Below are 25,149 nucleotides of genomic sequence, written 5' to 3'. Positions count from 1 at the left end.
AATTTAAATGCAACTCATCCCTGTACTACAATTTCCAAGGCCATTTTCACACCTAGCACAAAGCCAATGTCAAGCTATAAAATCCATACCACAAAATCTGCAACTTTAGAAATATATGAGCAACCATATGGCACAATAATCTCACATACTAAAGTAATGTGAGAGTCTCTTCAAAATAGTCATAGAATCATATGAGTTGGAAGATGCCACAAGGGCAATCCACTCCAACCCATCATGCAGGTACACAGAATCAAAGTGCCCCCCAATAAATGGCCATCCAGCCTCTGATTAAAAGCCTCTAGAGAAGGAGACTTCACCATGCTCCGAGGCAGCATATTCCATGAAAGTGTGTATAGAGAGTGCAGGCAATTTTAAGCAACAAGCATCCCGAGATACATAAGCAGTGTGTTTTTAAATTACTGCACTGACTGACTGCTTTGCAAATCCAGATCTGACCAACGGCAAATATTGCTAAAATACATGTTTCGCAGCTCAGCTGAGAGACAGGCCCAATATTTTGTCATTTTTTTTAAAAAAAATGTTTTCAGTTGTTCTGCTCAAAATGACAAGGGCTCAAAATGTAAAACTGGGCAACTAATTTTCTTGAAGGAGCAATCTGAGAAAGGTGTGAAGGTTTTAAAATTTCCACTGAAACAAGCCACCAGCAAATTCAGTTTGCACAAATGTTATTTGATTCACTTTTTTATCTCAAGCTGGTGGAAACTAGAGTCACTTTTCACAGGACTGAGGGTAAGAAATCTGAGCCTTCTCCAGGATCTTGCAGAGAAGTTGCAGTATGTAGGAAGACCTTACAAATGACATCTTTCCAATGATTAAAAGGTACTGTTTTCCCATTGTGCTGTTGCACCTGAGCTGCCTTAAATATCTTTAGCATTAACACATCCCGACTTTCTATCAGCTTGGGGGGTGGGGGGGTGCTGGATTGCCTTCCTGTTTGAGCAAGGAACCCCATAGAATCAATGTCCATGCTATGGTTTTCAAGAAATGATAATGATTTATTAATTGGTCTTGGGTCTTTCTCTACCCAGGAACTATCTTGATTTTCCCACAACAAAGTCTATACTTAAAGTCTGAAGATAACTGGTTGTTGCTGGTTGTGGCTTATTCTGGAGATGAACAGATGAAAGTCTCCCTTGCTCACTTTCTCTGGTAGAGGGGCCTCTGGGTGCCCAAGGTGGTCAGATCAGAGGTAGAGAGAGTGGGTCCCTCCTATTGAAGCTTGGCACCTCGCTGAAGGTGCTGGAAATTCCAGACTGTCACTGATCAGAGGTAGGCCAGTACAGCCAGATGGGTTCCCAGATTAGTTATTGGCTTGAAATGGCTTGTCCAAACCTGGATCTCGCTGGGATCAACTACAGGCACATCTTGCTACCCAAATTCCTGGTGGTAATAACCCCAAACTAAAAATGGCTCTCTTTCCCCAAGCAAAAAGGGGTGGGCCAACTTACTGAGGGGTCTCCTTAAGCTTCACCTTCGTAAAACTAACAGAAAAGTGGCTATTCTTAAACTGTGGGTGGGGCAGTCTAACAAGAGGAGCTGGGCCTTATACAGTTCCATTACCACCATCCTTGCCTGTAAGACACAGATTAATATTCTGTATCTGTTATGTTCTGTGGTTGGCCTTCACACTGCAACATTTTACCTCTGTTCTCCTTCAAAAACCAAACCTTGGGCAGAACTATAAATAAATCTATTTATATATAGCAATATGGTGCTATCCATGTTCTAGATAGAAATATGACATCTGAATCCTTTGAAATCCAGTTTTGACATTTGATGCTTGGAGGATTTGAAAAGAAAACAAATACTTATTTCTCTTGAAGAAACTGATTGAATTTAGTGGGCTTGAATCATGAGCTTACATCTGTTTTTAGCACTAGTGTGTTTCCAACAATGTTCAGAGATGGAAGCCATTAAATTGTCTTAGTTTGAACATAAGGCTGCTCATTTCACATTTAATACCAGTCCTTCTAGCTTTGAAATGTCTGCCCTACCCAAGGCTTCTCTTTTATACATAATATGCTGCTAAAAGCATCAACAGCAATTACAGTGAGTGAATATTCAAGTTTTAAGACTCCATGGCAAACCATAATTGTCACGACCCAGGCTGCAGAGCACCAATAACCATACACAGAGGCCAGAATCTAACTAATATCTTTATTAAGGAATTGTATAAGGTAAATAAAAGCAAGTGTAGGAAATAGTTCAGGAGTAGACCTTTCAGGGAAGGTCAAAATTAGTCCAAAGAAACAATGTCCAATATGAAATATTAAGGTCCAAAGTTGTAATCCAATAACCGAAACACTCACTTCGCCAAGCGAAGTGAGGGGAGATGACAAGGTCCTTTAGTCCATGAAACTTGAGCAAGGCTAGGTAATAACTTGATACTTGGAACACAAGGCTTGAACAAGGCAACAAGAAACGAGGAGCAAAACCAAGATCCGTGGAATTTACTTGGCAAGGTCCGGGAAGCAAGGCAAGATCCGTGGAAGTAAACAAGGCTGGGAACGAAGGCTTGGAAACAGGAACAAGGCTTGGAAACAGGAACGAGGCTTGGAAACGGAGTAGCTGTCCACACACGCTACTCCAGTAGCTGACGAATTGACTCCGCAAGATTCCAAAAGGGGCAAGGAACCTAAATAGGGCCTCGTTTCCCACCAGAGAACACTTCTCTGGGGAAACCAGAAACGAAAGTCAATCTCTGTGTCCAGATGTATGACTCCCTAAAATTTCTCATGAAAGCAGGCTTAATCATCAGAATGCTTTGCTGCGATTCTCAGGCTTCGGCGATTAGCCTGCTGAACTCCTTTTTGTTGTAGATAATAATTACGGCGAGAAAATGGGGGAGATTTTGACTCAGGGCTTGTTTGGCAGATTTCTGGAATACAAACCTCCTGCAGGTGCAAGGGCTCTAACTCAGGCTGGGAAAGTTCCCTTTCTGGCTGAAAAGGTGGAAAACCCAAGTTTTCCTCTTCATCTGTCACAACAGCACTAGGAACGGGACTACATGGCCCATGAGTCATCACACTATCCCCCTCCTCAAGCCCCCTCTCAAACTGGGACTCTCTCCCCGAGGCGCGAGGCCGCGGCTTGGCGGGATAGGTCTGATGGAAACGGCGGGTTAAATCTGGGGCATGAACTGTGGAAGCGTCTTCCCAAGAGCGTTCCTCGGGACCAAAACCCACCCAGTCAATGAGATATTGAAGGCAGCGGCGGTGAAAGCGAGAATCCAAAATGTCCTGAACCTCGAATTCCTCCTCCCCATCCACCAAAATAGGAGTGGGGGCCGGCCGGTCTACATCAGGGCGCACACCATCCGCCGGAAGGAGCAGAGAGCGATGAAACACTGGATGAATGCGCATAGAGCGCGGAAGTTGGAGTTTGAAAGTCACGGGGTTAAGTTGCGCCACCACTGGATAGGGACCAATGAAACGGGCATCTAACTTCCGGCAAGGGCGATGGGAGGGCAAAAAGCGAGTGGACAGAAGAACCCGGTCTCCTACCTTGATTTCGGGCCCCGGCTGGCGATGTTTGTCCGCGTGACGTTTATAGTCCTCCTTGGCTTGGTCTAGTTGCTGGAGCAAAAGTTGTTGCACCGCTGTGAGTTCCTGCAGCCAGTCTTCGGCTGCGGGAACTTCTGAGGTTTCAATGACAGGAGGAAAGAAACGTGGATGGAAGCCGTAGTTTGCAAAGAACGGGGTTTCTTTAGTCGAGGCCTGGACACCATTGTTATAGGCAAACTCTGACAGCGGTAACAGGGAAGCCCAATTGTCCTGCTGGTAGTTCACATAACAGCGAAGGTATTGTTCCAGAGTGGCATTGGTGCGCTCAGTTTGCCCATCCGTTTGGGGATGGTGAGCCGAAGATAAACGAGAGTCTATGCCCAATAGTTTTTGTAGTGCTTTCCAGAAACGAGAGGTGAATTGGGACCCACGGTCTGTGACCAAACTCTTGGGCAATCCATGCAATCTGAAAACATGTTGAAGGAATAAATCTGCAGTCTCTTTGGCCGTGGGAAGGCCATCGCAGGGAATGAAATGGGCTAACTTAGTAAAAAGGTCCACCACCACTAGGATTGTGGTGAATCCACAAGAAGGTGGTAGATCAGTGATAAAATCCGCAGAGATTATTTCCCATGGGCGAGATGGGGTAGGGAGGGGATGCAGAAGCCCTGAGGGCTTTTCCCTTCTTGTCTTGGAGCGCTGGCATACTGGGCAGGTGTTGACATATTTTTCCACATCCTTGCGGATCTTGGGCCACCAGAAATCTCTTAGGATCAAATGCATGGTTTTAAATAGTCCGTAGTGCCCTGCTGGCTTGCAGTCATGACACAGACGAAGTGCTTTTTCCCTGCCCGGTCCTGGAGGAATGTAGACATGATTTCTATAGCAGAGTAGCCCATCCTTAAGCGAAAAGGGGAAATGTAGTCCTTGGCGAAGTTGGTCCTGTGCCCAGGCATCTGCTTGCTGACTAGCCCTGATTTCCTGAGCACAAAGGGGCCCTGGAGTAGAGGGAGTTGATTCAATGGGAGTGGATTTGGTGTTTCCCACTGTGAGCGTGGCAAAGTTCTCGGGCTGTAGCAGCTGGGACTCAATGGTCTCTTTGCGCCCTGCAGCATATTCCGGTTTCCGTGACAGAGCATCTGCTTGCTTGGTCTGGGCTGGGGTTACATAATGGATTTGGAAGTTAAAACGTTCAAAGAATAAAGCCCAGCGTTGTTGCCTCTGATTTAGCTTGCGGGCAGTTCTTATATGCTCTAGGTTCCGATGATCAGTATGGACTTCAATGGGAAATTTGGCCCCTTCTAACCAATGTCTCCAAGTTTCAAAGGCTGCCTTTATGGCCAAAAGTTCCTTTTCCCAAATAGTGTAATTCCTCTCTGGTGCGGTCAATTGACGGGAATAAAAGGCACAAGGGTGAAGATGATCTCCCACTGGTTGTAGGAGTACAGCCCCAATCGCCACATCGGAGGCGTCCGCCTGCACGACAAAAGGGGTTTCAGGATCTGGGTGCTGAAGGATTGGCTGGGACGTGAATAATTTCTTTAGTTGCTGGAACCCTTTCTCTGCTTGTTCTGTCCAGCGGAAGGGCAGTTTCCCACGGATGCAGCTGGTGATTGGATCAGACCAGCGGGCGAAGTCTGGAATGAACTTGCGGTAGTAGTTCGCGAACCCCAAGAAACGTTGCACCTCTTTCTTGTTGGTTGGCGCCCGCCATTCCAATACTGCTGCAACCTTTGCCGGGTCCATGGTGAGCCCTAGTGGCGAGACACGATATCCCAGGAAATCTACCTCTTGTAGATCAAAAGCGCATTTTTCCAGCTTGGCATAAAGTCCATGGTCCCGCAATCGTTGTAACACCATTCTGACGTGGGTCTCATGTTCTGATTGTGATCTAGAAAACACCAAAAAATCGTCCAGGTAGATAATCAAGAACCGGTCTAGATAATCCTGAAAGATATCGTTGACAAAATGCTGGAACGTTGCGGGAGCTCCACATAAACCGAAATTCATGACCAGGGTTTCGAATAAACCGAATTTAGTCTGGAAGGCAGTCTTCCACTCGTCCCCTTCCCTGATGCGAACTAGATTATAAGCTCCTCGTAGATCCAGTTTGGTGTAAACCTTAGCCCCTCGAAGCCGGTCTAAGAGGTCCGAGATCAAAGGCAGGGGATACCGGTTTCGCTTAGTGATATTGTTCAATGCTCTATAGTCCACCACCAAGCGTAGATCCCCTGACTTCTTTTTCACAAACATCACCGGGGAAGCGGCTGGGGATTGAGAGGGTCTGATAAACCCCTTGCGGAGGTTTGTCTCTAAGAACTCCCTGAGAGCTTCTTGCTCTGGTTCAGTCAGGGAGTAGAGGTGTCCTCGCGGGATCGGGGCCCCCTCCACCAAGACAATGGCACAGTCATAAGGTCTATGTGGGGGTAGTCTCTCGGCTTCTTTTTCATTGAATACATCCCAATATTCTGAGTACTTCTTGGGCAAGGTGATGATGGGTTCAGCGTCTGTGGCATGGCAGACCTTGGCTACAAGGCAATGGTTTTGGCAATATTTTGAAGCAAACTGCAGTTCTCTGTTGGACCAGGAGATGTTTGGGTCGTGGAGTGTCAGCCATGGAATTCCCAAAATCACAGGGAAGTGGGGAACCTCGGTAACAAAGAAGGAAATCTCTTCCATGTGTTCCCTTATCCACATTCTGGTGGGCTCCGACCACTGGCTTACTGGACCTGTCTTGAGGGGGCGGCCATCGATGGCTTGCACCACACGGGCGTTCTTGAAGTCGTGATATTGTAATCCCAGAGAGTCGGCATACTCTCTATCAATGAAGTTGTTTGTGGCTCCTGAGTCTATCATGGCATGGACCATGACGGGTCCTTTTTTCACTGACCACAAGGTGACCACTAGAAGAAATAGGACCCCGGTTGGCGGCTCTTGAGTGGGGTTTTTGACCGGGTTGGCGAGCCTCTCTACGCCCGGTCGCTGGCTTCCCCCGCCGGCTGTGCGCCAGCCGCCTCAGACGTCTTCGTCTCCGTGGAGGATGCCACCGCCAGACGAGCGGCGGGCTTCCCTTTGGCTGGACACTCTCTGGCAAAGTGGCCCCCGTTTCCGCAGTACCAACAGAGATTTAGGCGTTGGCGGCGGGCCTTCTCGGCGGCATCTAATCTGGGACGCACATTGCCCAACTGCATCGGCACCTCCTCGCTTCCTCTGGGGTATGGGGCTGGTGGCGGGGGTCTCCACACTGGACGCGGCTGGACGCCGGTGGGAGCGGGAGGTCTCGCTCCGGTCCTACCGCTCTGGCCTCGGATCCATTGTCTTCTGTTGGCAATCATGACTTCAGCTCGTAAACATTGATCAATGAGTGCTTCAAGAGAGTGTGGAGGATCCACCTTGGAGATTTCCTCCAGCATCTCGATATTGAGACCCTCCCGAAATTGTCCTGAGGGCTATATCGTTCCATCCGGTGTTATGGGCCAGCACTCGGAACTCGGCTATGTACTGGGACATGGGTCTGTCCCCTTGGGAGAGGCGCCGGAGTTTGTGGCCGGCTGCCTCCAAATTGTCCTCAATCCCCCAAGTCGCCTTAATGTGATCTAAGAATTGTTGCGCTGATCTTAGATGTGGGGAGTCTTGGTCGAACAGTGCCGTCGCCCAGTTGGCCGCTGGCCCGTCTAGGAGACTGTAGATCCACGCCACCTTGATGTCTTCTTGGGGAAACTCGGCATTACGGGCCTCTAGATAAGCCTGGCATTGGCGACGGAAAACATGTACCTTAGAAGCTTCTCCAGTAAACTTGGTTGGCAACGCCAGGGCCGGGAGACGGATTCCGCGTTCCTTCAATCCCCTTATTTCTCCCTCCTGCGCATTGAGCTTATCACGGATGCGGTCCACTTCATCCTTGTCGATGGTGTAGCTGAGTGGTTGGGCCCCCGGTCCGGCTCCGGTAGACATTCTGGCCTAGGTTAATTGGTGCTTAGGGTGGCGGAGTCAAACTGTCACGACCCAGGCTGCAGAGCACCAATAACCATACACAGAGGCCAGAATCTAACTAATATCTTTATTAAGGAATTGTATAAGGTAAATAAAAGCAAGTGTAGGAAATAGTTCAGGAGTAGACCTTTCAGGGAAGGTCAAAATTAGTCCAAAGAAACAATGTCCAATATGAAATATTAAGGTCCAAAGTTGTAATCCAATAACCGAAACACTCACTTCGTCAAGCGAAGTGAGGGGAGATGACAAGGTCCTTTAGTCCATGAAACTTGAGCAAGGCTAGGTAATAACTTGATACTTGGAACACAAGGCTTGAACAAGGCAACAAGAAACGAGGAGCAAAACCAAGATCCGTGGAATTTACTTGGCAAGGTCCGGGAAGCAAGGCAAGATCCGTGGAAGTAAACAAGGCTGGGAACGAAGGCTTGGAAACAGGAACAAGGCTTGGAAACAGGAACGAGGCTTGGAAACGGAGTAGCTGTCCACACACGCTACTCCAGTAGCTGACGAATTGACTCCGCAAGATTCCAAAAGGGGCAAGGAACCTAAATAGGGCCTCGTTTCCCACCAGAGAACACTTCTCTGGGGAAACCAGAAACGAAAGTCAATCTCTGTGTCCAGATGTATGACTCCCTAAAATTTCTCATGAAAGCAGGCTTAATCATCAGAATGCTTTGCTGCGATTCTCAGGCTTCGGCGATTAGCCTGCTGAACTCCTTTTTGTTGTAGATAATAATTACGGCGAGAAAATGGGGGAGATTTTGACTCAGGGCTTGTTTGGCAGATTTCTGGAATACAAACCTCCTGCAGGTGCAAGGGCTCTAATTCAGGCTGGGAAAGTTCCCTTTCTGGCTGAAAAGGTGGAAAACCCAAGTTTTCCTCTTCATCTGTCACAACAGCACTAGGAACGGGACTACATGGCCCATGAGTCATCACAATAATGGATTCCAGACTCCTTTCATACACTTGCTAAAATTGGCTTGGTGACATTGCCAAGCCAAACTCTTGAGTTGACAGTAGTTCACCCCATGTCCAGAAAATAAAAGAAAATTAAAGAGCTCTTTCCCCATCCAAGAAATTAAGCAGTCATCTACCAAACTGATTTTTGGCCTGGATATTATGGCACTATTCCAAGAGACTGACTGATTTTGGTCTTCATTTTCAATAAGCAACAAATATTCAATTCTCATACGGTAATGCCTGTTTCATTTCTTTTAGAATCATGGAGATGGAAGAGAACACAAGGGTCATCTAGTTTAAATCCCTTCCACCATGAATGAATACAGAACCAAAGTACTCGCAACAGATGCCCATCCAGCTTCTTAAGAAGCTCCAGAGAATAAGACTCTGCCACACTCCAAGGCAGCATATTTCACAGTCAAACAGCTCTTGACCTCAGGAAGTTCTTCCTAATGTTTAGGTGGAATCTCTTTTCCTGCAATTTTAACCCATTGCTCCATGCCCTAGCCTCTAGAGCAGCAGAAAACAACCTTGCCCTCTCAGTGTGACATACTTTAAATATGGCTATCATGACTCCTCTCAACTTTCTTTTCTCCAAGCTAAACATACCCAGCTCTTTAAGCCATTCCTCATAGGACTTGGCTTCCAAACCTTTTTTTTTATGGTTGCCCACCTATGGACACGTTCGAGCTTGTCAATATCCCTCTTGAATTGTGGTACCCAAAACTGGACACACTATTCCAGGTGAGATCTGACTAAAGCAGAAGGGAGTGAGTCTATGACTTCCTCCATCTTGACACTATATAGTACTTCTATTGATGCAGCCTAGAATCATATTGGCTTTTAAACTGCTGCATCACACTGTTGACTTATGTTCAGTTAGTGGTCTACCAAATCTCCTAGATTCTTTTCACATGTATTGTTTTCAAGCCAAGTGTCTCTCATCCCATATTTGTGCATTTCATTTCTATTACCAAAGTGTAGTGCATACATTTCTCCCAGTTGAAATTCATTTTGTTAGTTTTGGCCCAACTCTCTAATTTGTTAAGATCATTTTTGATTCTAAACCTATCTTCCGGGGTATTGGCAATCCCTTCCAATTTGGTGTCATCAGCAAATTTGATGAACATGCCTTCTACTCTGTCATCAAGTCATTGATAAAGATGTGTGATTATTGTTCCAAGCTCCCATTCTGATAATTTGGAATGCTATACCACGGCTACACAAGCCAACCATGGCGATTGGATTCTTAATTATTAAAGAAATTTGAAAAGGGAATATTCAAATTTCAGTCCCTTTGGAGGACCATATACATGAGCTCTGATTATGCATCTTTGTTTTTCATGTTCTGGATTCTATAATAGGGAAATATTTGTGGACTATGCTTTCTTGCAGGATGGGTTAGGTCTCCTAATCCCCACTGAGAATTAGCCAAAAGAAAAGCAACAGTTGGCTAGAAAGGTAGGCTATAGAGTTGCATCGGGAAACTTGCTAGGCATATATGCACCCATGAAATTATACTGATACTAGCTGTGCCCGGCCACGCATTGCTGTGGCGAAGTATGGTGGTATGGGAAATAAAGTATTGAGGAATTGGTGGTAGTTAAGGTAAAGGGTAAAGGTTTTCCCCTGACATGAAGTCCAGTCATGTCTGACTCTGGGGATTGGTGCTCATCTCCTTTTCTAAGCCGAAGAGCCGTCGTTGTCCGTGGACTCCTCCAAGGTCATGTGGCATGACTGCATGGAGCGCCAGGGTTACCTTCCCACCGGAGGAGTACCTATTCATCTACTCTCATTTGCATGTTTTTGAACTTTAGGGTTGGGAGAAGCTGGGGCTAACAGTGGGGGCTCTCTCCGTTCCCCCAGTTCAAACCTGTGACCTTTCGGTTCAGAAGTTCAGCAGCTCAGCGCTTTAACACGCTGCACCATAAGGGGATATTATTTCCTAAAGCTTGTGAATATAGAATATTTCTGGTTGTTTTTTTTTCTGCTGGAGGCAAGTATGAATGCTGCAATTAGGCAAAATGATCAGCATGTAATGGCCTTGCAGCTTTAAAGCCTGGCTGCTTCCTCACTGAGTGAATTTTTTGTTGGGAGGTGTTAGCTGGCCCTGATTGTTTCCTGTCTGGAATTCCCTTGTTTTCAGAGTGGTGTTCTTTGTGATATTTTATGTGCTTCTACTGTTTGTGGCCCTCAGAAAACAGAGGAGTTGCCAGACTTTGGTGATGGAAATAATTTGTTGGGAGGTGTTAGCTGGCCCTGATTGTTTCCTGTGTGGAATTCCCCTGTTTTCAGAGTGTTGTTCTTTATTTAGTGTTCTGATTTTAGAGATTGTATTGTTCTGTTTTATTATACCACAGTAATTTTTATATATTCTGATTTTAGTGTTTTTCAATACTTGGAGCCAGATTGTATTCATTTTCACAGCAACACAATAATAATAATAATAATAATAATAATGACTTTGGTAACAAACACTGCTTCACTCCCTTTTCAGCTTACTTTCTGGAAGAATCCTTTCTTGGGAGGTGTTAGCTGGCCCTGGTTGTTTCCTTTGTGAGTGTTGCTCTTTATTTATTGTCCTGGTTTTAGAGATTATATTGTTCTGTAATATTCTACCACAGCAATTATTTCATATTACAGTAGAATCTCACTTATCCAAAACTCGCTTATCTAATGTTCTGGATTATCCAACACAGTCTGCGTTTTGGTAGTCAATGTTTCAGTAGTCAGTGTTTGAAATTCATTGTGATATTTTGGTGGTAAATTTGTAAATGCAGTAATTACTACATAGCATTACTGCGCATTGAATGACCTTTTCTGTCAAATTTGTTGTATAACATGATGTTTTGGTGCTTAATTTGTATAATCATTACCTAATTTGATGTTTAATCAGCTTTTCCTGAATCCCTTCTTATTATCCAACATATTCACTTATCCAATGTTCTGCCGGCCTGTTTATGTTGGGTAAGTGAGACTCTACTGTATATTTATATTATCTGCTTAGAACTGGATTATATGAGGCCCCTTCTACACAGCTGGATAAAATGCACACAGTGTGGAGTCAAGATAATCCAGTTCAAAGCAGACAATATAAGATTATAAATGGGTTATATAGCTGTGTGGAAGGGCCTTGAGTCTACACTGCCATATAATGCAGTTAAAATCAGATAATCTGTATTTTATAGGCAGTGTGGAAGAGGCCTAAGTGAGGCCGAACTCTGCCTGTCCCCTGAGCTGAGTGGGTTGCTAGGAGACCAAGTGGGTAGAGCTTAGCCTTCTAATTGGCAGCAATTGGATAAAAACAATTATTCCTCTCCCTCTAATTAGGACTTTATTTTTCTTTTCTTTTTGTTATATGAACGTAGAGGCATGGATGAGGGGTTGTGCTGCCAGGTTTAGTGTTTCAGGGATGTGTAGTTTTGTTGTTTTGTCCTAGGCCGAAATTTCATTACCCTTTTATATATATAGATGGGATGGGAGCACATCATTGCATCTCCTGGGCAGAGACACCACCACAACAACATGGAATGAAGCCTTAATGTAATCATGGTATTTTTGCACTAAAATTATGGGGCTCACATTAGAGCTGGTGGGAAGACATCAGTGTTGGGGAGCTTTCTAGAATATGATGGATATGGGCTGAACAACACACAGATTATACATTGGCTTGGGTAGCTACTTATTAAGACTGCCCTAATGTAGGTGATGAGGCAGCAAAGAAGTGAACCTAATTATATCAGAGAAAAGAGGGAATGTTGAACAAAAGGGAATAGATCTTTCACAGAAAAGAAAAGCTAGTGGGGCAAAACAAAAAAACAAGCAAGCAAGCAAGTAAGCAAACATGGAAACTTCAAGACAGTGCTGATAAGGAAAGAGGTGATCAACTGTTACAAATCCTGCTGAGGTCAAGCGACATATATTTGAAAAAGCCATCAAACACTCTTTGTTAACTTAGCTTGAGGTGTCTGCAGGAGAAATGAAAAGATACTATATTAAATTCAACTGGAAACAAATGGGAGAAAAAAAATCTGATGAGAGATTGGACAGAGAAATCAAGCGATGTTCTATAACAAATCCACCACTTTGAATTTACACAATACACATGTACTGCTGGACTAGTAGATGCAATGGCAAAAGGGATTTTGCAATATAAACATGTACAAGATTAACTTCAGAATCCCCAATGCCTTGTTTATGGGCATGATAGATTTGTAATTTGCTGAGGCATCAGCAATCTTTGGCAAAGAAACCATATATCTTACAACTCCCAGGATTCAATAGCATTGCGCCATAGCAGTTAACTGGTTTCAAACTACATTAATCCTATAGTTTAGATGCACTCTGTTGTCTGAAAGAATTACATTATATCAGACAAAATAACCTCAGATACCTAAACCCTGTTGTTACATTTCTTTGAACACAAATATGGAGAAGTACACTGAAGTAATAGCTATATTTCACTCTAGAACTTGGACCTAACAAGTAACTTGGTTCACTGTTAACAAGTAACTTTCTAATTAAAAGAATGCAGCAGAAAATATTTTGAACATAACAGAACCTAATTTGGAACAATATCAAAGGGTTATTTGGTACAAATTGTTTTTAAGGCTATTTGGAGAGACATTTTAAGTTTGATGCTGTAATCTCATCCTAAGATTTCACTTGTTTAAAAACCTAGAAAAGCACTTAGCGATGTTACATACAACAAAATGAACTATATATTTGGCAATGTTAACAGTAACATGATACTTTTCCTCTCCCTATGAATTTCATGTAACCGTTTATGTAACAGTTTAAAAGAAACTTTTCAAGCGCTGCCCTTTCTGCAAAGCAGTGGACTTTAGAGGATGTCACTCCCTCACTTTTCAAGATACAGTTTGCCAAATTTAAGATCCTATCTTTTCATTAAGATACACAGGAGACAAAATGAATTTAAGGGCTGTTATTTTTCCGAAAACAACAAACCAACCAACAACCGGTCTTTCACATTGACAAAATGTTGTTGGGAAAATGTATTCTTTAATTCCCAGTTGCACAATTGTAAGATCAACAAATACCATTATTAAGAAGCTAGGTGAGAAGTCAACAACCTGCATCTTTGGCCACTGAAAAGGAATAAGCAAGCACAAAGCCCAGTAAATGAAACTATAGCATCCCTCCATATTTGTAATTTTTACTTTTGCAGATTTTATTATTCATGGATTTGATTAAAATGTTCTTGACACATCATGTAAGTGATCCACAAGCAGCATTGCAAGACAAAATGAACATGTACTTTAACCCAGGTGCATCTACACTGTAGAATTAATGCAGATTGACACCATTATAACTGCCATGGCTCCATACTATGGAATCCTGGGAGGCACCAGCACTCTTTTGCAAAGAAGGCTAAAGATTGTGTTTAACTACACCTCTCGTGATTTCATAGCATTACTCTGCAGTGGCTAAAGCATATCAATTCTACAGCATACATGCACCCCCATTACAACTGAATATTGTATTTCACAGCTTCTAAACTACTACAGGCTTACAATGTGTAAACCCATATTCAGCACGTAAAAACAAATTATCCTGAGTTTTGTCAAAGGCTTTCATGCCCAGAATCACTGAGTTGCTGTGAGTTTTCCAGGCTGTATGGCCATGTTCCAGAAGGATTTTCTCTTGACCCACATCTATGGCTGTTGTGAATGGGTCTCCTGAGGATGTGAGTGATAATGGTGGGATCAGGAGAGGAAGGAAGAATCCTCACGAGGAAGGATCACTGGAAGATTTACACAGGAAGAGAATCAGGGAGATTGATGGGGAGTCTTCCGAGGAGGATTCGTGTGGGGATGTGGGAGGGGATCGTGAGGTGGAAATGGATGCTGAGGAACCGGTGGTGGCGGAGGAAGTTGGCATAGATTGGGCACGGGCTCTGGAGGATCTTGGGGAGGAATCTGGGTCCATGGATGCTGTGGACGCTGGAGAGGCTTGGGTATCTTCAGAAGCAGATCCCACATGGCCTGCCTGGAGGAATGAGGGTAGTTCCACAGGTGTGGACAGAGTTGGGTGTGGGCAGGGCGATCTTGATTCTGATGAGGAGTTTGGGACACCTGACCCTAGGGCGTTGGAAGTTTGGACGCCCAAGGAAACCTAAATAAATTGGGGATTTTTTGGCCATTATTCTTTGTGTGTGGCAAGGTGTTGCTGGGCGCCATTGGGTTTCCTGTACATGAAGACTGGCTTGGGACTTTGCAACCGATGTAAGTTTGATCCGGGTTATTCTACAACGGAGGGCTGGAATTGTGTGGGTTTTCCTGGACTGCACTGTTATTACTATTTTGCATTAGCTGCTGTTCGCCTCCGTTGTCTTGGCTTTTTGTGCCATCCCTTGACGTGGACCTTCTTGTGACGACTTCGCCCTTTTGACCTTGGACTGGAACTTGACTTGGCATATCTCTTCGCTCCCAAACTCGGCTTGGTATCGTTCTCATCTCCGTAGCTGTCTACTGTTGCTGACTGCTGGCTTCGTTCTTGACCCTGACGCTGTTTTCTTATCCCGACTTCGGATCGGCTTGACTTCGTTACAATGCTACGCTCCTTTAACTCCTGGCCTGGCTTTAGACTCTGCAGTGGCTTGCCGCTAAGAAGAGCTTTTAGCCCGGTTTGGGTTTTTGCTTTAGTTTTGGAATCGCTGCTATACTTCTGGGTTTTTGGGAAGTTTTGGGGGCTTTGTAACTACTTACCTTCATTTGTTTTGCCATTTTAAGCCCGTTTTGCGTTTTTGGGCTGAGTTCAAGTACTTTAGTTTAAATCCGGATTATATCTCTGGATAATCTGGATTATATGCCAGTTCGTGTTTTTGGAGTTTTTTCTGTTTTGACTGCTTAATAACACTGAAGATTAAGTGTTTTAAGCCTCTGGACAATTTACTGAGCTGTTTTTGAGTTATTACTTAAATAAACTATATTTTGCTCTCAGTTGGCATCTGACCTTTGACAATGGCAGCCATCCTGAGTTTCCATACAGGTTCTGTTTCATAGTACAGTCCTCGAGTTACAAACATATGACTTACAAATGGCTCATAGTTAAGAACAGGGGTTAGACAACAGAAAGTGAGAGAAATCTACCCCTCAGGAGGGAAATTCACCCCTGAAAGAGTTATCATGAGGAAAAGGTGTCTCAACTGAAGGTTTATCACCAATCCGGGTTGTGGCGCAAGCTGGTTAGTAGCCAGCTGCAATAAATCACTAAGACCAAGAGGTCATGAATTCGAAGCCAGCCAGTGTCAGAGTGAGTACCAGACCATTAAAATAAAAAATAGCCCTGTTCATTGTTGACATAAGCAACCCAAACGATAGTTGCATCTATCAAGTAGGAAATTTAGGTACCACTTATGTGGGGAGGCTAATTTAACTAATTTACATCACCATAAAAATTGTCCAGCAGCATTTAGAATGAGGAAGATTGTGATGCCTCATGGGTCTTGTAGTCCCGCTCCTAGTGTCCCTGTGGCAGATGAGGATGAAAACATGGGGCTTTCTCCAGATCAACAACAGCCGGAATCCTTCCAGATGCCTGATGTTGATGTTCTTGCCCAAGAACCAATTAACACAGACCTTGAGCAGCTCTCACCTCCCTTCGCTAGGAGACAGTCCTTTGCTGCAGACAGGGGAAAGAGCGGGTTCGCAGGAGCTTAAGAATTGCAGCCAAACAAGACACTGATTAGCCATGTTTCCCCTGGGAAAATCCAGGGAGTCTCACATCTGGACAGTTGGGTTTCGTTTCTTGTTCTCTAGGGAAAGAGAACGCTGGACACCTGTTTGGCGGGAAAATGAGACCCAGTTAAAGGTGCCTGGCATGGTTGATTCTGTGCAGAGACAACAGAGCAGCTTCAGGAGTGAAATCGTGTTCCAGCCTTGTGTGGACTTCGCTAAGTCCGCAAATCCAGTTTCCTTGCCTTGCTTATTCAAGTATTCAAGAATTGCCTTGCCTTGTTCATAGTCACAGACCTTGTTCCTAGAATCAAGTTTTGTTTCCAGCCTTGTTGTGGATTTTATCTTGGACCTTGAAAGACCCTGGACAATTCCCCACACTATTGTTTGGCAATAGTGTGTGTTTCGGTTTATTGGATTTTATCTTTGGACTCTAATATCATTTATTGGACAAACTATTTCTGGACTATATTTGACCTCATTTGAAAGGTCTGCTTCTGGACTACATTTTCTACTTGTTTTTATTATTCTTATATATTTCCTTAATAAAGATATTAGATAGTTTATTGGCCTCCGTGTATGGTTCTTGGTGCTCTGCTGCCTTGAGTGTGACAAAGATGGCGTCACAGTGGATGATGAAGCAGCTTGTGGCCGGAATCGAGCATACCCTCAGGAAGCTGGAGAAAGGTAAATTGCCTCTGTGTCTCTGTCTCTATATTCATATGGCATTGAATGTTTGCCATGTATGTGTACATTGTGATCCGCCCTGATTCCCCTTCGGGGTGAGAAGGGCGGAATATAAATACTGTAAATAAATAAATAATAAATAAATCCTTGTTTCCACAACATGCCTTTTTTCAAAATCCAATTATCACAAGGACAGAAAATGAGGTGAAATCTTCTGAACAGGGGGCACAGACTGCAAAACAAATGTCACAGGAGTGTTAACTCTTCCCTATGCTACTCAAAGCATGCACAAACTCTCTATATTATTTGTCTAGGGATACTCTTTAAAATGTATCTGTTCTGAATTACAAACAAATTCAACTTAACAACACCCTACAGAACCCATCTTGTTTGTAACTTTGGGATTGCCTGTATTCTTATTTGAGACTTTCAGAACCAATACCTATTAAAAACAATATTCAGTCCCACACTGTCACCTAAACAACCTATGCCAGCCTACCCTTACCAAACACTTAAATAGTATTTATTTACCACATTTATACCCCACCTTTCTCACCCCGAAGAGAACTCAGAGCAGCCTTACAGTAGGCAACAATTCCATGCCACCCAAATACATACAATAAACAAATACATTAAAATTCAAAAAGTTAAAAAACATTGAACATTAGACATTAAAGCAGTTTATTTGTCATTACACTATTTCGTATTCACTTATTGCACTGTTTGAAAATTACTGACCAAAAGCTTGATCCCATAGCCACATTTTTAGTTTTTTCCTGAAGGTCAGGAGGGAGGGAGATGATCTAATTTCATTGGGAAGTGAATTCCATAGACAAGGGGCAACCACGGAGAAGGCCCTGTCTCTCGTCTCCACCAACCACACCTGCGAAGAAGGTGGGACCGAGAGTAGGGCCTCCTCGGATGATCTTAACCTCCAAAGTGGCTCATAGAGGGAGATACGTTTGGACAGGTAAGTTGGTCTGGAATCATTTAGAACCAGCACTTTGAATTGTGCTCGGTAGCAGACTGGCAGCCAGTGGAGATGACGTAACAGGGGAGTTGTATGATCTTTATAAAGACACACCTTAAGTAAATCTTCAATATGCAGTGTTGACTTGAACTCTGCATTGTTTACATAGAAATTAGGCCAATTAATTTATGTGAGAGTAAGTACACTTTGGACAACACACCCTTTATTACTGTTGTGTACCTTCAAGACTCTATATTGACCTATGTAACGTAAACTTAGCAAGGGGTTAAGATTTGATCAGAGAGCGTTTGTCATGGCCTTCCTCCGAGGTTGAGAGTGTGACTTGCTTAAGGTCACCCAATAGGATTTCGGGGCTATGAATGAATTTGTACCCTGGCCTCTAGAGTTAAACCCAACCCACTATATCACACTGGTTTTCATTTCCTTTATAGCAGTGGTTCTCAATCTGGGGTCCCCAGGCATTTTTGGCCTTCAACTCCCAGAAATCCTAACAGCTGGTAAACTAGCTGGAATTTCTGGGAGTTGTAGGCCAAAAACATCTGGGGACTCCAGGTTGAGAACCACTGCTTCATAGGATCAGCTTTCTGTGGCTCATTTTGCTTCTTCACTGGAAGGAAGGTCCAATATGCACAAGATTGCCCTCTTGAAAGTAGTATATGAATGTCACTTTCAGAGCTACTCTGCAGATTCAAATTGCTGAGCTGCAATGAGAGTTAAAATGAGTTTTGCTTTGCATGGGTGGGCTCCTTTTCTTTCTGTTTTGGATAGATTCTTAAACGGAGCTACTTGAAAAATCCCATGGCTTGTGAAGGAAACTGTGTTCAAGCTGCTAGGTTGAGCAACTGAAACTCCTTTTTATGAGCATGACCTGTAACATTGAACTCGTTCTATAGCACCCAGAGAGCTAGGTACCAGGCCAACCCATTAGTCTACCAAATGAGGGGCAGAACTTTACAACCTATACTTTCTGGTGTAGGATGTAGTTTTAAGCAAGCAGGAAGGGAAGGGGGAGAAATCCACAGGAGCTGGAGAAAACTGTGGCAGTCCAAGCCAAGGCAGTACAATGCCTGCCATTCATTCCCAATATTAACATCCAAAGCTGTAATGCCATCTATCCCAGCATGGGTTTCCCAAATCTCACTGATGACAAACTTTTGCTCTCTGTTGGGCCATATCAATGAAGCAAGTCATCTGCCCCAATGGGTGCATCTATAGTTGGCCCTCTGTACCCACAGATTCAGCATCCACGGATTCTGCCAACCACAGCTAGAAAATACTCCAAATAAATTCCCAAAAGGAAAACCATTATTTTGCCATTTTATATACAGGATGCCCCTTGCCTACACTGTCATATATAATGGAATAAGCATCCACTGATTTTGGTAGCTACATGAGCTCCTGTACACACAAAAAATCACCTCATTCTTAGTTTAATTACATTTATCACCAAGTTATGAGTTTATATCCAGATCAGGGGTGAGAACTGTGTGATCCTCCAGTTATTACTGAACTACAATTCCCTCTACAATGCCTGTGATAAGGAAAAATACTGGGCGATGCAGACCAACAGAAAATGGAGTGAGGACTTGAGAAATAAAATGAAATCAATAATTTTAAACTTGTATCTTATATTTAATATTTGTTCAATGTATTTTGATATATATTTTGTAGAAGTGTGTTTTATTATGTGTATTTTGTAGAATGGTTTTAGATGATTGTGTGTGTTTTAGTGATGTGGTAACCCACCTCGAGGCATAAGGAGAGGAGGGTAAGAAATAAAATCAGGACAGTAGGTAAAGAACAACACTCAGAAAACTGTGGAATTCCAGACAGGAAACGATTAGGGCCAGTTAACACCTCCCAACAAAGGATTCCCCCAGGCAGGAAGCAGCCAGGCTTTGAAGCTGCCTGGCTATTCAATGCTAATCAAGCTGGCCAATTGAAACACTCACACTTGCCTCAGACAGACGAAGAGTTCTTTCTCCCAACCTGGACATTTCACAGATATATAAACCCCACTTGCCTAGTTTCCAACACCTCACAAACTCTGGGGATGCCTATCATAGATGTGGGTGAAACATAAGAAGAGAATGCTTCTGGAACATGGCCATACACCCCAGAAAACTCACTGCAACCTAGTGATTCCAGTCATGAAAGCCTTTGACAACACAAAATCATAATTCTTAACTCGTGGGTATTAATTGTCCTGTTAGAGGTCACAACACTTCTTAGGCTGGAGCTGCACTGTGGAATTAACACTCTTTGAGGCCACTTTAGCTGCCCTGTCTCAATGCTATGGAAGCATGGGATCTGCAGAAGAAGCTAAAAGACCTTTTAAGACAGGTATGGGCAAAGCTTGAGCCCTCCAGGTGTTTTGGACTCCAACTCCCACAATTCCTAACAGCCTACCGGCTGTTAGGAATTGTGGGAGTTGGAGTCCAAAACACCTGGAGGGCCCAAGCTTGCCCATGCCTGCTGTAAGACTAAAACTCACATGACTTCATAGCACTGAGCCATGCACTGCATTGATGTTAGAAGTTCTGGCTTACCTTTTGGATTCCTGAGCTCAGATCCATTCCTCAGCCCACCTGGTTCTACTTCTTTCTAACCGGAGTGAGTCAAGTATCTCGATATACAGAGGCGACTTCGGGCAGCACTAGCAAAGGAGAGCGTCTCTGCTTGCAGAAAGGCTCACAGAGGCAGAACTTCAACCCACTCCACTTTGCAAGCGGACGCGCAAACAGAGTGCCTTTAAATTGGAACCCAGGGCTCCTTCGAAAACCCCGCCGGCCAATCAGGGGAGAGCGGCGAACTTTTCCAGCCAATAGGCAGCGAGGCTTTAATCCTTGGTTTCTGAGCTCGCTTTTCACCCTCCTGGGAAGGGCGGGGAATGAATGGAGCAGCCCGGAGTCCTTGCTCTGACTCAGGCGGCGCCTTTTTTGCCCTTTTAAAGGGATGGCGGCCCATTCATTCGGGGAAAGAGGAAATGAGTGTGTTTCGTGGCGGGAGACCGCGCCCTCCGGATCCCAAAAATAAATCTTGACCTCAACTGTGTTTCTTGGCCCCTGCCCCGCCTCTGTCTCTCCATCAAGAGGAGCAGGGATTCCCAAATCCAGGGATCTCTGAGCATTGACCAAAGTGGCCACAGGGAGGTGAAGTTCAAAATACCTGCACATATGATAACACAAGCTAACAAGTATTTTTCATCAGATACAATTTTAGGTTATTCTTATAGAGTTTTTTGAGCTGAATTAAGACCCGTGTGGAGCCCCCAGTGGTGCAGCAGGTTAAACCACTAAGCTGTTGAACTTGCTGACCGAAAGGTTGAAGGTTTGAATCCGGGAGCGGGGTGCGTGCCCGCTGTTAGCTCCAGCTTCTGCCAACCTAGCACTTCAAAAAACATGCAAATGTGAATAGATCAATAGGTACTACTCCGGCGTGACGATAACGGCACTCCATGCAGTCATGCCGGCCACATGACTTTGGAGGTGTCTACCAACAACGCCAGCTCTTTGGCTTAGAAATGGAGATGAGCACCACCATCCTCCAGAGTCAGACACGACTGGACTTAATGTCAGGGGAAATCTTTACCTTTAATTTAAGATCTGTGTTTATTTTATTTTCCATCATTTGTAGTTTTTGCAATGAGGCTAATTAAATAATTAATGCCTTTACGCACTGATAGCAATTAGATTCTATTGATATTTATTTATAGTGTCAGAAGCGAAGCGAGGGTACAAATTATAATGCATTTGAAAACACAAAGTTTTTTTTAAAAAAAAAAAACAAAACAAAAACTTGCCATTATACTAAATATCCTTTGACCAGTAGCTGGCCACTTGGAGTGCTTGTGGTGTTGCTCTAAGAAGGTCCTCAGGGCTTAAAAAAACATCTGGCTTACTCATGAATTTTAACTGATTAACAAAATCCCCATGAGCATCCATTGAAGTTTATCTGTCTTGAATGTTCACTGAGGTCTATTGATGGAACTATTCTTCATGATTCGCTAAAAAAAAGTTTCAATCCCCCCCACCCTGATTTTTTTTTCTGGCTGTGACCCTGAAGGCCCTCCATCATGCATGTGGCAGGGCTCAGACTGAATTGTAGTAGGTGGTCTGTGGTTTGCTCTTCTCCACACTCACATGTTGCAGATTCCACTTGGTAGCCACATTTCTTAAGGTTGGCTCTGCATCTCGCAGTGCCAGAGCGCAGTCTGTTCAGCACCTTCCAAGTTGCCCAGTCTTCTGTGTGCCCAGGAATGAGTCTCTCGTCTGCCATCAACCACTGATTGAGGTTCTGTGTTTTAGCCTGCCACTTTTGGACTCTCGCTTACTGAGGTGTTCTGCGAGTAACTCTGTAGATCTTAGAAAACCATTTCTTGATTTAAGGCATTGGCATGCTGGCTGATATCCAAACAGGGGATGGGCCAGAGATGTCAATGCCTTGGTCCTTTTATTGCTGGCTGCTACTTCCTGACGGATGTCAAGTGGTGCAATGCCAGCTAAACAAAATAATTTCTCCAGTAGTGTGGGGCGTAGACATCCTGTGTTAATGCGACATGTCTCATTAAGAGCCACATCCATTGCTTTAACGTGGTGAGATGTATTCCACACTGGGCATGTGTATTCAGCAGCAAAGTAACACCGCAGAAGGGCAGATGTCTTCACTGTGTCTGGTTGTGATCCCCAGGTTGTGCCAGTTAGCTTCCGTACAATATTATTTCTAGCGCCCACTTTTTGCTTGATAGTCAAGCAATGCTTTTTGTCAGTCAGGGCACGGTCCAGGGTAGCTCCCAATTTTTTTGGTGTGCTGCAATCCAATGGGATTCCTTCCCAGGTAATCCTCAGAGCTCGAGATGCTTGTCTGTTCTTAAGGTGGAAAGCACACGTCTGTGTTTTAGATGGGTTAGGGAACAGTTGGTTTTCCCTGTAATAGGCAGTAAGAGCACCTAGAGCTTCGGAGAGCTTCGGTTCAACCATTTCCTCCCTGCTTGGGCGTTGATGGCATGATCATCAGCATAGATGAAAGTCTCTGATTTCTATTGATATCAGTGTGTAATTGTATTAATTATTTGATTAGCCTCATTGCAAAAATTGCACATGATAAGAGTAAAAAAATTAAATCACAGATCTGAATTCAGCATAAAAAATCTATAAGAATGACCTAAAATTATGTCTGATAAAAATGCTTATTGCTTTGTGTTACATGAATATGATGCAAAATGTACAGACTTTGCAGCAGTCCACTGAAATGTACCATTTGTCATATTTTAAAAAGTTGACATGATGGGGGAAAATAAAGACATATTTAAAATCAGCATAAAATTGATTTAAACTGTGCTTCTCTCATTTTTGATTATTACAAAAAGTTTGATTTTGTTGGCTTGTGTAATTATAGCCCTATTGGATCATGAGAACACCAATCTACAAGTGAGTCATACTTTTATTCCAAATTAACCCACTTTCCATAACTTTTGAATTTTCCAGAAGTTTTTTATTATCTCAAGGTGCATCTAGAGCAGGCATGGGCAAACTTCAGCCCTCCAGATGTTTTGGACTTTGACCCCCACAATTCCTAATAGTCTACCTGCTGGAGAGCCAAAGTTTGCCCATACCTGATCTACAGGGCAGAATTAATGTAATATGATATTTTAACTGCCATGGCTCAATGCTATGATGTCTTGGGATTTGTAGTTGTGTGAGGCACCCTCACTCTGGCAAAAGACCATGTTAAACTGGAACTCCCATGATTCCATAGCTCTGAGCCATGGTGGTTAAAGTGTTGTCAAAACTGTATTAATTCTACAGTAAAGATGAATTCCTAATTGTACAAAAATTGGACAGGCAGTGAAGAAAAGTGCAAAACGCCTTTCCTAGGGCTCATCTAACCACGGCATGTGAGTATGAAGAAGACCAAACCACAAACCACGTACTAAAATGTAGTCTGAGCCCCGCCACATGCACAATGGAGGACCTTCTTACAGTGATACCAGAGGCTCTCAAAGTGGCCAGCTTCTGGTTAAAGGAAATTTAGTATAATACTATGTTTTTAAATTTATGGTTTTTTAAACTTTGTTTGTGGTTTGTTTATACATTATAACTATAGTCTCAATTCATTTCTGACATGATAAATAAATATCTAGGCAGACTGAAAAATCATACTCATAAATGCTCAGATCCTGACACACAAAGTCAAGGATAATTTGCTTGTTGTATGTTTCTTGGGGATTTAATCTGTTTTATTTATTTATTTATTTATTTATTTATTTAACAAAACCTTGCCTTTCTCCAGTTGTTTTTACAGAACTGGGACTTTTAGTCATGTGATCATCCCCGCAGGCAGCATTGATTATCTTGTATATCATTAGTACACTTCTGCTTAACAGGAAATACACATATTTGTAGAAAAACATACACACACATACACATACACACACACACACACACACACACACACAAAAGGGGCAGCCACAGCCATGTGGCTAAAAATAATGCAAAGGATTGGAAATGTGGAGCAATCGCTGACAGCAAGATGAGTTCATTAGGAAGAAAAGTGTGGGTTTTGAGCTGGATTACATGAGTCTACACTGCCATATAATACATTTCAAAGCAGATAATCTGGATTTTATATGGCAGTGTAGAAGGCCTTAGGGGCCTTCGAGATAGGTCCTATATCCCAGAATAACAAAGCAGGAAATCCCACAATATCTGCTTTGAACTGGAATATGTGGCAGTGTGGACTCAGATAACCCAGTTCAAAGCAGATATTGTGGGATTTCCTGCCTTGGTATTCTGGGTTATATGGCTGTATGGAAGGGCCCTTAGCCTCTTCCAGCAGTTTGTTCTACTCCCTAGGTGGTGGAAGAAAGTCCTCTAGATGACATGACAGTTTCCAAACTACTCTTAACTGATTGAAGTAAATGTTCCCCATAGGACCTAAGTATACAGGGCAGATTATATGGGAAGATCCAAACCGTGTGGGACTTTAAAAGTATAATCAACACCTTTTATTTTGAATGGAAACTAATTGGCATCCAGTGGAAGAGTTTAAGCATTGGAATAATATGGTCACTTTTACTCATTGATATATTGGTAACCAATCTGGCTGCCATGTTTTCAACTAACTGAAATTTCCCGACTTGGTGTAGCAATAACTCAGTGTGTAGCACATTAAAGAAGTTAAGTCTTGAGGCTACCACACTGTGCACTACCATCTTTCCCCAAAGGCAGTGGTTCTCAACCTGGGGTCCCCAGATGTTTTTGGCCTATAATTCCCAGAAATCCCAGCCAGATTGAGA

The 25,149-nt window shown here is 43.5% G+C and overlaps 1 protein-coding gene across 3 annotated transcripts in view; it reads right to left on the bottom strand.

Annotated features, from left to right (window-relative positions):
- lmcd1 (LIM and cysteine rich domains 1) overlaps positions 1–20,738 on the bottom strand; it is a 90,074-nt gene extending 69,336 nt beyond the window's left edge. The window contains exon 1 of one of the 3 annotated variants that reach the window (XM_008119725.3): positions 20,402–20,738. In XM_008119725.3, coding sequence (XP_008117932.1) covers positions 20,402–20,428 — 27 coding nt within the window. In that variant the 5' untranslated portion in view covers positions 20,429–20,738. The remainder of the gene's footprint in view (positions 1–20,401) is intronic. The other 2 variants (XM_062969747.1, XM_003226772.4) reach the window with 2 other exon arrangements.
- Positions 20,739–25,149: the final 4,411 nt, after the last annotated feature.

The sequence above is a fragment of the Anolis carolinensis genome, chromosome 2, assembly GCF_035594765.1.
Source record: "Anolis carolinensis isolate JA03-04 chromosome 2, rAnoCar3.1.pri, whole genome shotgun sequence".
Classification (NCBI taxonomy): Eukaryota; Metazoa; Chordata; class Lepidosauria; order Squamata; family Dactyloidae; genus Anolis; species Anolis carolinensis.
The sequence above is the reverse complement of the archived record's forward strand: the minus strand, read 5'-3'. Positions and strand labels throughout refer to the sequence as shown.